Source organism: Elaeis guineensis, chromosome 14 (genome assembly GCF_000442705.2).
Source record: "Elaeis guineensis isolate ETL-2024a chromosome 14, EG11, whole genome shotgun sequence".
Lineage (NCBI taxonomy): Eukaryota > Viridiplantae > Streptophyta > Magnoliopsida > Arecales > Arecaceae > Elaeis > Elaeis guineensis.
Genome location: NC_026006.2, coordinates 55,091,351 through 55,103,057, shown reverse-complemented (window position 1 = coordinate 55,103,057; position 11,707 = coordinate 55,091,351). Strand labels below are relative to the sequence as shown.

The following is an 11,707-nucleotide window of genomic DNA, read 5'->3' as shown; positions in this document are numbered from 1 at the left end:
CAATACATGCAAACCATTGCAATTAGAAAAGCACATAACAATTACAAGACATATGATGTGAATGTTGCTATTGCGTTTCTCTTTCATAAAATTAGAAAATGGATCTAATTACTTCATTTTTGGGAGATGCGATTCTTTCATGTTTCTATTTCATAAAATTGTTCAAACAAAGAGCCCATAATTACTATTCTATCAGAGAGAGCGTGGACGTATATAGCTCTCAGACCTTCCCTCCTCTCATGATGTTGGCTAGTTTTTCCAAGAAAAAAGTAAACCAAATCAAAGGAACATGCAGATTAAATTATGATTAAATGCTACACTCATGATAAAAGTAAAGTGGCCTTATCCTCCTGAAGTAGGTGGGCATTCCAAAGCTAAGCTATGACTTCTTTAGCTTATCTCTGCCACCCATGATTACAATCGATCACATGATGATGCATGGTGATGGGAGACATTGTGAGTCCCACACGAGCATGATATCTTATTCTTGTTTGGCTTTTGACATCCCCTCCCTGAGATGGGATAAGGTGGAAGGTTCTCAATTGGCTTTGTGGGGCTCTAAGCTTAACAAAGATGGATGATATCTTTCAGAGCCTAAGGACTTCCAAGTGGCACCAGATCTGATATCTACAATGCCCATCAAATAATCTCAACCACCCATTTTTTTCCCTGACCAACTTTTCTCATCTCCTTCCCCATAGCACTGCAGAGCAGAGCACACTTTGGCCTCCCCAACCGTCATCAGAAACCTCACCTTCCCACTGATCCTGGTAAGATCGCAGCATATTAAATACCTTTTTTCTTTTTTTGGGGGGGGGGGGTAAGAACAGCATATTAAATACTTTGATAAGAGTCATTTTCTATTCAGTATAACAATTATATCATTTACTGCATGCATATTAAAGAACCCTTTGCATAATTTCTAATATTTAATATGGTGAAAGTTGGTTTCTTGTACCTGGATCAATAGTTATGGAAGCAAATTTACTATTGCTGGCTCTTAATATCTGTTCTTTTTGTCAAGCTCAAGTTCTAGCTTCACTCCATGAATCCCTTTAGTCCTCCCAATTCAATATAACTTGACTCTTTCTTGTCTATATTTAATGTGGCTTTTTCTTGTTTTTCTTCTCAAAGGTGGAATGGAAGGAGAGCAAACCAAATGAAGGAGAGAGAAAGCCTATGAGTGGTGACTGAATCAAAGTTGGACGAAATTGGACTAGCTAGCTTAGACACCAAGACCAGTCCCAATTGAAACCCATAGGCCCAACATATCTCTTTAGTTGTTCTCTCCATTCATTCCGGCATGTCTGCTTCTTACTCTATTCCATCATGGACACTCCCATCACCAATTCCTCCATTGCAGCAGCCCAAGCAATTAAACTACCAATTCAGAAGGTTTGTTCCAGTCGTTCATTGCATATCAGACTCCAAGGAAACATCAATAGGCAATGGAAATACTGATCTAAGAATAGGATCACCGATCATTGTCGTGGAGGCTCCACCGATGTTGAAGACCGCCAGCTCGATTCCTACATTGAGAGCTAACTCTGGATTAGTCAAGCCAGGTGATGTGGGAAGGTATCATGACTCATCTCTCACAAATTTTCCATCGATATTATTGAAATCATGTATAACTTGAGCAACAATATTCTTGAACTATCAGAAAAGTTTTGAATGGTAGTAATTCTATTCTTGTCATTGAGTCATTTGCAAAAATGAGTCTCCTAATTATTATCTGATAACTAAAGTACAGGTTTTATTATTTCTTCTTGAGTTATCCATGGTGAATCTAAGTAATATTTATCGATTACAAATTGATACCATTGTTATGAATGGCGATGTTTGTCCATAAGTTGTCGCTTTGGCTTGTTGTGTGATTGTTGTAGATGAACTTTTATGAATAATATATTAACAAGTTTATGTATCTATTGTTCTTTTTTTAAAAAACAAAATTGTTATCCTAACTTTTGACATCTCTTAGCATGTTATATATGGGAACCTCCCATTCCACCCAGCTGCAAATCTCCCATTAGCAAATACACCAGTTGCATGATTTATTTTAAGTTTCATCATGATTCATGCTCTCTTCAACTTATTGCTTGTAGATGGAGGGTCAACTCAATAGATATTTTCCTTTAGCATATTATGAGCAATGAACATATTAGAGATATGACAAATAAATCATGGAATTGTTATACTGCAGAATTGTAGCAAGGAAGCCTAAAGATGTATGGGCAGTTCGCTTAGCAATTGGTACCTATCTCCTGGATGGCAAGCATTTCAAACCCTTGGACATTGAAGAATGAGGACCAAGGATCAAGAGATGTGGTATCTTTTATGTTCATGATGCGCATATTGATTATGTTTTTTTTTTTTTTTTTGTTTTTTGTCTTTGTTGATTATGTATTCAAGGGAAACATTTTGTAAATATGTATAATAATGCAGTGTGTGTCTCTTATACTCTTCCATGAGACTACTTGTAATCAATGTTTAGGCCCTTTAACAGCCTTAAAAAAAAAAAAAGAAAAAAAAAACTATGTTTTTTTTCTGAAGACACTACTTGTAATCAATGTTTAGGCCCTTTAACAGCCTTTTTTTAAAAAATATATATATTTTTTTTTCTGAAGACTTTCCGTTAGTAGTTATGGAATATGCATCACCACAAAAAATAAAAATGAAAATGGACGTGTTTGGTGATTATGTTCGCGCTGGTTGCAAGTGGATTTAGTAATAATAAAAAAAACAGTAGTTCTAGCGTCCATGCAGAAATCTCTTTGCCATTGTGCCTTGGTGAACCTTGACCAGTGCTTTTTATCCTATAATTAGAAATAAGTTGCTTAACTCCAAAGCACCGTACCCCACATCTAACTCTTTGGGCCACAATCAAGTGAAGTACTGCAACAAGGTCACATGGCTCAGATTCTAGTTAGCAACGATTTTTAGGGGTGATCCCTCGGCAACTAGAATGAAAATCAAAATAAATTAAAATTAAAATAATTAATTTTTTTAAAATATTTGATTTGTAATTGGAATTAGAATCGAAATTTGAATAAAAATTTGAATCCTTGGAGAAGAATAGGGATTGAGTTATAGGTATATTAAACCATTCTCATTCTATTACGAAATCGGAATCAGAATAGGACTCCTCTTGACCAAACAGTTGAAATAGGAGTCATTCATTTTTATTCGGATTCTAGACTCCAACTCCCTCCAACCAAACACCCTCTTAATATTTTGCTCTTTTATCACCGGTGGGATCCAATTACCTAGTTGTTTTCCTACTATAATGACCAAAATATAATAAAAAAATGATTTTTCTTAAAAAAAATAGTATTCATTTGAATAGAACAATGTCTCCAATCAAATCTTTATGCTGGCTGAAAAGATAATCTTTTAATTAATCAGCAGCAGCTTGAACGAATTACAGCATTGCTTTTTATGTTACCATCAATTATTTTGCATCAATGGGTATCATAGCAGCTGATATTTTATTCCCAAACACATCCAGTCTGAGACAGAATTGGGCAGATAACAGCCTCCTGGTGAATGATCCATGTTATTGAAATCTGAACATCACTTCCACATCCAATGAACTTAGTCTGGTCAATATCACTCTCATGGTTCATTTCCAAGTCATTGTCTCTGTGATGCTATCTGATGAGTTCGCTCCTCTTTCCTATTCTTCTCCTTTCTTAAAGTCAAGCAGTTAGAATTGCTTGGGCAAAGTGTGATGTGAACTTGTTAGCTTAGCTTTCTAAAGGTAATTGCATATTATTCCAATTGTTGAAGGAAAGGTTTCAGATTATGGATAAGTTGAGAGGATGTGGTGTAGAAAGATGGGAATTAGCTAGGGTTAATAATAGGCCGAGGGTCTTTGGGCCTGCACGACTCTTTAAGGACATACCTTTGGGGCCCAAATTGGAAACCTTTGGTCAAGTGTTCGAAAGGTTCAATTAGCCCTGGTGTTGAGGGTGGAGCTGCATGAACAATTCTCGAGCTCAACTGAAAAATAAATGTGATTCAAACTTAGTTTTGAGCTACATGAACAATTCTCCGGCGCAAGCTGATCACAAACTCTTGGGTCACACTAACAGTCCTATCATTTTATTGGGCCTTAGGAAACTTACACTTTAATTAAAATTAAAAAAAACATCCAAAAAGCATTTAGATTCTAACAGCCATCGTATGATATATGGGCAATACAAAATCTATGGTATACCATTTTCGGTGATGATGGCTCTAGGATTGATGCCCCATTTGATATTTCAATGGATTGTCTACTTTGGCCTCTAGTTTATGGCATGAGGCTTTATATTTTTAACTTTTACAAGGTATTTTATGGAGAAGAGAAGGTCCCATTTCATATAAGATAGACTCTTCTATGGCTCACAATCAATATGAGACTAATAAAGTCATCCTCTTCATGACCGTCTTGTCTTTAGCTGTAATAAGTTTGAAATATAAAGAAATAGATAATAAAATATTTTAATGTAATTTTAATTTTTTATAAGTTCAACTTTTTATAATCTTTTGAAGATGAAGATAATTTAAGAAAAAAAATATATGTATGTATGTCATCAAATCATTTTAATGGTTTATTCGTGAATACTTTGAATTTGGCTCAAAAAAAAAAAGAAAGAAGAAGCAGCAGCAGCAGCAGCAGCTAGCTTATGATTGGCTCAAGTACAGAGTAAGCTGAACTTGCGCTAGGCTTGGCTTAGTTGAGTTCAACCCATTTAGACGATCTTTATCCGTCAGTTGACTTCCATGGGCTTTCTCTGGCCCAGCCCACGAAAAAAGGGGAGAGAGAAAAAGGGCAACCGCTGCTCCGCCGGAACACCAGAACCGAACTCGAAAGGGTTTCTCACTCTCCCCGTCTGTCGCAGACTTGTTTCTTCCCTCCGCTGTAAAACACGAGGAAGAGATCTCTCACAAAGCTCCAATGGCGGCTGCGGCGGCGAGAAGCGCTCTCCTGAAGTACCTCAGGGTGACGGTGGCATCTCCGGCGCCTCTTTGGCCGGTGGTCCCCCTCTCCTTCTCCCAGCTCCTCCTCCGCCGCCGCGGCTTCTCCGACGAGGCTAGGGGAACCTTCCTCGACAAGTCTGAGGTTGCCGATCGGATCATCACCGTCGTCAAGAACTTCCAGAAGGTCGATCCCTCCAAGGTGGTCTCAATCTCAAGTCCCCCAATTCCCTCGGAAGTCTAGGGTTTCTCTGATTCGAGTGTGAGCTTGGAAATTAGGGTTCATTAAGGGTTTATTTCATTGCTGAAACTCTAAGGAACCGTTTTATTCTCATATTCTACGTGCTTCGGCATTTAGAATTTTCCGAATTATCATCATTCGTCACATGATTGGCATTTCATGTTGTGTGTTTTAATGGTACGTCACATTAATTTTTTTATCTATGTGTTTGTTTTGCTACATAAAGTTGGTTTGAATCCACAACCCCAAACTATATGATCCCGTTGGCGTCTTTCGATTGAGTCGTTTTTGCTGATTCGATGGTGCTTTCATTCTTTTCCCGCTTGATTAAAAAAAGTGTCTTTTATTGTTTTCTTGTGATTCTTATTAGTAGTGTGGTGTTTACTTGATCAACTAATAATTTTGAGAAGTGCTATTAAAATTATAAATATAGCATCGAAGCTAACATTTAAATTTTAATCTATATGCATCTATCCATAGTGATGTACATAATTTCTTACCGTTCTAATTTCGTGTACCCTGGTCTTGTTTCAAAGCATAGGCAGCAGGCGGTGAAGTAATATTTAATTGAAAGAAAGTAGTTAGAAAACTGAAATAGCTTGAAATCTGTTGGAATGGCTTTGTTCGCAATTATACTGATGCTGATTATGAATATGGTTTGATAATATCCCATGGGCATTCCTAGAACACTAGTTCTGTCTGTGACTTTTAGAATAGATAACTAACTCAGCATCCACAGAAGTAGGTCTTGTTGCCTTGGTGTCTTTCTAATCAAAGTTCTTAGATCTTAGCCCCAGTTTGTTATTCATTACCTCAATCTGTATCTGCCCTTATCCTTGATGTATTACTGTTAGCCCATGGGTAAAAATAGATGCAGTACCTCAACTTTGTCGGTGCTCTGTTCCCTGTCTTTCACATTTGTGTTATTTGCTGTACTTTTTTCATTCTGTGTTCTAGTTATTCACTAAATTAATCACATTCCTGGCAAACATATGATGTTATGATCCATTACAAAACTAGTACTATGTTGTGCATAATTTAATGATTAAAAAGCTGGATAAATCCTGCAACCCCTCAAATTTTATGTGAATGCTTCAAGGGCTTGCATGTTTATCATATCATCTTCCAACACCCCCCCCCCCCCCCTTCTCTTCTTTGAGAATATTGCTAGTAGATTATGCTCATTACTTTAATGCTCAATGTTAAGGGAAACATAGATTCCTTTGTATTTTTTCCCCTTTCCTTCTTCAAGCTGGAGCCTACCAGCATTACTTAATAGCGTATGAGCCATATTAGAAGGATTTTCTGAGTTGTTAGCATTGTGACTCTTACTTCAAAATTGCACCCTGAATGCATGTATTCATCTGTTGTGTGATTAAGTTTCTGTATGCATGAGCTTATGTAGGTCTTCCACAATCCTAAACCATAGCCTTTGGTGAAACATTGCATCACTTAGCCTCAAGAATTTGGGGAAACAACATGAACTTATCCTAATTAAATATACTAGGGAAGAGAATCGACAATGAAATGTAACATGAGATCATCTGATTCCTGCATTAATGCAAGTACAAATCACATTGTTTTGACTTAATTCAAGGAAAATAATTTTTGGTTCTTATTTGAATTTTTTAACTAAAGATTAGCATTCTAATGCCTTGATAAGAGGTTGTATCTATGTGCACTTTACTGTTTTTCCTCTTCTCCTGCAGGTTTGATGTTTCTTCATGTTCATTCCTAGTTTTTTCCTCAGATTTCGAAATACTATTTGTTACATTCTTAAGGCTGTACACAAATCTCTCCTTGGGAAGAGTTGATGCCTGAGTTCTAATTTTGGTTTTCTTGCCAGGATGTTGCTTATAGAAGGTCATTATATTGAAAATAAAAAAAAAATAATGCACGATCATGTGATTAAAAAAAAAAAATCTAGATTTATGATGTGCATAGGCAATTGATGAAAACAAAATCTAGACAAAAGCAGATTTATCTGCCTTGTTGGCATATATTGAACATGTGTGATACTGTATAATTAAGAGTGACTGGTCGATAGCATATGCCAAAGGACGATCTCCATATTGTCACAAAGATGCATGGAGCAGTAATACATGTATTAGCTGTGACACCACAATGAAATTTTTACCTGAGCCTGCATGAGCATTCAGCCTTTAAGCCCTCATCATATATGAGTATTATAAATGGATTATTGATTCAGGAAGGACCATATTGTATTTAATTCACAAATGATGTATCGTTGCTTGACAGGACAAATTTAATGTCCAAAAAAATTAATTTATCAAGGTTAATGGATCATAGGTTTAGAACAAAAACAACGTATATGGCTTGTGAATAGAGAGGAATATTTATACATACTAGCTACTTAAAATGTATGCTTCAATCATGATCAAAAGAAGTTTTAAACAGTATTAGATGAGGCTAGAGGAAATGCATGTTGGGTATCCTGCAAGCTTGGTGGACTTCTGAGAACAAATATTATGAGGACCACAATATGGGCCATATGAATGTGTGGAAATAAAAAGAACATAGAACATAAAACAGCATAACATGATAAGTTGTAGTGATATCAAGAAGGATGTGACTAAAGGGTATTAAACCAGAGTTGCGTTGATAACAGAGCAGAAGAGTGTCGACATTTACGTCAGAGTGATGTTTGGCCAATATTCTTTAGAAATTATACTTATTCCGCATGATGTGGATTACCTAAAAATTTGAAAATGCTGTGGCATTGTTAAGATGTTGCTTCATAAGCTGTAATTTTTGTAAGAAGCAACACATATATTGAGGTGATATGTTTATTGTCATAAAATAAAGTATTTAGAATATGCTTGTTTGAAATATTACATTGCCCACCAAGGGGTGGTACTTGCTGTTTTGACCAGCTCAAGTATTGCCCTGTGGTATTTTGCAAGACTTTGGCTGCAATGGCATGTTGGGAAATGTTCATCATCATTGTCAGCATCATTACTATCATTAGTCAACAATTGCGAGTCACAAATGATGGGCAATGTAATAAAATTATTGTAGACAAATAAAATTATATTGGTTCTTAATTCATGAATGCCAAAATTTTGTAATATTATGGGCCATACTTGACACTGTAAATTGATATACTCCTAATGAGATCTAAAATTAAAGTGGTCTGATATTGTGATCTTTGTGCAGGTCACTCCAAATGCTCATTTCCACAAGGACCTTGGTCTGGACAGTTTGGACACCGTAGAGATTGTCATGGCCCTAGAAGAAGAATTTGGGTTTGAGATCCCAGACAACGAAGCAGACAAGATTGATTCCGTTAATGTAGCTGTTGACTTTATTGCTTCACATCCTCAGGCAAAATGAGACAATGTTTGCGTTGCTTTTGTTTGTCTGCTTTTTTAAAACTCTCTGCAGGCTGTTTTTTCCCTACAAATTCAGTTTGAGCTCGAAATTAGACTCTTTTCTTGATCTATTCATAGCAGCTTAGTGCATTGGCGCTCCTGTGACTAACACTATCAATTATGGTATTTTAATCTGAAGATATTATGGGGACAATGTTGAGTTGTTTTGGGTTTTTTGCATGCTTCTGGAGGTAACATAAATTTTTCTGACTTGTCTGGAGACATTGTATGAGTTGGATAAATCCAACTCCTTGATAATACCATTGGTGCTATATATGGCAAGGCATTTGTACGATCCTTTCCATCAGATACATAGAATATGTTATTGAAATTTCCTGTTTTTTTTCATAGAAAAAGGGGAACAATCCCTTTATATTTGATTTGAATATTCTTCCAGCATGAAGATGCTCCTCTTGGTAAGCCCTAATGGCTGTTCGGCATAGTCAGTTGGTTAAGAAAATTCTTTGTACACCGCTTGTGGTGTAGAAAATCCGACGTAAAGTGTATCATCTCATTCGATTGTATGTCTGTAGTTTTATTTTTTCGTTTAAAATTTTGAATGATGAAAATATTTTTTTTAAAAAGAAAATTATGACATTCTATGTTAATATTATGATATTCTGTATTGAAATTATGATTTTTTGTATGGGATGCCATAATTTATTCACAGAATGTCATAAAGAGAAAAGGATATTTTTGTCATTGAATATAAATTTTTCAATGACGAAAATGCTCTTTCCTTTTTATGACATATCGTGAAAAAATTATGATATTCGAAGTCATAATTTTAACGTAGGATGGCATAATATGAGTAAGATGTTATAATATCAATACTCAGTTATAATTTTTTTTAAAGATGAGATATTTTTATCATTCAAAATTTCAAACAAAAAAATAAAATTGTGGATATTAAATGCGTGTTGAAAAATGATGGTTACGTAGTTCAATAAAATGAAGGGGTATATTTTATATTAAATTTTTTATATCGCGGATGGTGTACAAAGAATTTCACGGATCGATTAAAGTTGCTTAAAGTGGCAGTAGAAACTATATAACCTTCTCTTCCCCTTTAGACTATTTCATATGGCCTATTACACGGTTGTGAACACCTAACATTTCCCTCTCACTGACATATGGGATCTGCATGGGGTAAAGGGTTTACAAGGCTGCCTTCTTCCCGTTTCACGTTTGGGGAATGGTGGGGAATTTGCGGCCTATGTGGCTAATCGTACAGAAATAATGTTATGAACTTCTAATTTTATGGCTTCGACCCAGTTCGTTAATATTTTACCAGTTTTTTACCAAAAAAAAAAAATTTACCGGTTGGTTTTCATGGATGTGTTTACTTAAGGATGATATAATATATTCAATTTTGCTGAAATAAAATTTTCAAAAAAAAAAAGCGAAAACTTTGCTTCTACTTTCTGTTTTTTAGACTTAATCATGCAAAAATCGAATTTTCAATTTTATTTTGAATTTTAATTGAATATAATTAGATCATTAAACTTTTAAATTAGTTCAATTTAGATTTTAATTATGAATTTCAGATTTTGATTATAAATTTTGTCTGATTATCATAACGAAATTGTCATGTAATATCACGTGATATGCTTGTGTGGTAGAAGGAGATGATGCTTATGTGACATCGTGGGATACTGTTGTAGCAGTTGGATGAAATTTATAATTAAGATGTAAATTGAATTAATTTAAAAATTAGATGATCTGATTGTGCTAAATTTAAGTTTAAGATAAAATTAAAATTTTTAAAATATTTTAAGATTTATTTCTGTGATTAAGTCTTTTCTTCTTGTAATGGAGAGCGACAGAGGGGGGGAAGGTAGCGGGCAATTGGTACCAATACTCACCCAAGAATCTACAGAGAACTTCGAACCCCGGACGACATCCTTCGGTCCTCCAGAGCATCCAGTAAACTCATCTGAGCGGCGGAGCACTTTAAGAGCCCAGATTGACCCAAGGCCCGTTTCTCCACATTTTGCCTCCGCTTTCCAAGCTACATGCTAGCGGTGACATGACAACGACCATAAAATGGAAAATCTACAAGAATAAATGAATGCTCTAGCCTCAATGCTGGCCATAAACAACATTGGAAAGTGAAATTCTTTATGTACTATGGACAGGCATAGAAAATCCGATAGGGAGCGTATTACTTTATGTGCTTGGTCTGCATAATCACTATTTTTCAATGCATGTCTGTAATTTTATTTTTTAATTTAAAAATTTTAAATGATAAAAATATCTTTATTTTTTATAAAAAATTATGATATTTTATGTCTATATTATATCCTGCACGTAGAAAATCATAATTTTGATACAGGATATCATAATATGCCACAAAATATCATAATTTTTTTTAAAGAACAGAGATATTTTTATCATTTAAAATTTTTAAACGAAAAAAATAGAACTATAGACATTAAATGCGCATTGAAAAATAGTTGGACAAAAATATTATTTCTATATTATGACATCCTAGATCATATTATGACATCCTACATGCAAAAAATTATAATTTGATGCGGGATGCCATAATATGCCACAGGATGTCATAATTTTCTGGGTCCTGTATGTACGAAGTTATAATATGCCACAGGATGTCATAATTTTTTCAAAGAACAAGAATATTTTTGTCATGCAAAATTTTTAAACGAAAAAAATAAAATTATAGATATTAAATGTGAGTTAAAAAGTGATGATTATATAGATCAATTATATCAAGCGATGTGCTCTACGTCAGATTTTCTACACCGTCTGTGATACTAAAAAAATTTCTCAAATTGAAAACTGTGATATCCTAGCAACTTGGATCAAGCCCAAAAGGTGAGCAGCAAGAATTTTAAAAGCATTGGAAAAAAAAGAGCTCATCGAGTCAGAATTCAATCGAGGCTGCCAGGGGCTATTCTTCACTCTTATTTAATGACACCGATCCCAAAATCCTCCGCCCCTCGAAGCACCAATGATCACTGGCCGCCGCTGCCTCTTTTCTTCCCTTCTTTTTGGAAGCCATTGTTGGGTTCACCAAGCCGGCAATGGAAACTCACCGACGATGATGTGGAAGGCCCTAATTCCTCTATCTTTTTCCTTTCGGACCTTT

The 11,707-nt window shown here is 35.3% G+C and overlaps 2 protein-coding genes across 3 annotated transcripts; both read left to right on the top strand.

Annotated features, from left to right (window-relative positions):
* Positions 1–541: 541 nt before the first annotated feature.
* LOC105057661 (protein CHLORORESPIRATORY REDUCTION 42, chloroplastic) lies at positions 542–2,468 on the top strand. The gene is made up of 3 exons (XM_073248803.1): positions 542–770; positions 1,135–1,578; positions 2,204–2,468. The coding sequence occupies exons 2-3, from the start codon at positions 1,304–1,306 to the stop codon at positions 2,304–2,306; spliced, it is 378 nt and encodes a 125-aa protein (XP_073104904.1). The 5' UTR covers positions 542–770; positions 1,135–1,303; the 3' UTR covers positions 2,307–2,468.
* A 2,371-nt stretch (positions 2,469–4,839) lies between these two features.
* LOC105057660 (acyl carrier protein 2, mitochondrial) lies at positions 4,840–8,749 on the top strand. 2 transcript variants are annotated; one of them, XM_010940333.4, is made up of 2 exons: positions 4,840–5,149; positions 8,381–8,749. In XM_010940333.4, the coding sequence occupies exons 1-2, from the start codon at positions 4,943–4,945 to the stop codon at positions 8,555–8,557; spliced, it is 384 nt and encodes a 127-aa protein (XP_010938635.1). In that variant the 5' UTR covers positions 4,840–4,942; the 3' UTR covers positions 8,558–8,749. The 2 variants fall into 2 exon arrangements, with proteins under 2 accessions (XP_010938635.1, XP_010938634.1); XM_010940332.4 differs by having other exon boundaries at positions 4,854–5,164.
* The last annotated feature ends 2,958 nt before the right edge of the window (positions 8,750–11,707 follow it).

Excerpts from the sequence above, each read along its gene's own strand:
- LOC105057660 (XM_010940332.4), top strand. The coding sequence starts at position 4,943 with ATGGCGGCTGCGGCGGCGAGAAGCGCTCTCCTGAAGTACCTCAGGGTG. Across the intron at positions 5,165-8,380 it reads AGAAGGTCGATCCCTCCAAG|GTCACTCCAAATGCTCATTT; the intron begins GTGGTCTCAATC and ends ATCTTTGTGCAG.
- LOC105057661 (XM_073248803.1), top strand. The coding sequence starts at position 1,304 with ATGTCTGCTTCTTACTCTATTCCATCATGGACACTCCCATCACCAATT. Across the intron at positions 1,579-2,203 it reads AAGCCAGGTGATGTGGGAAG|AATTGTAGCAAGGAAGCCTA; the intron begins GTATCATGACTC and ends GTTATACTGCAG.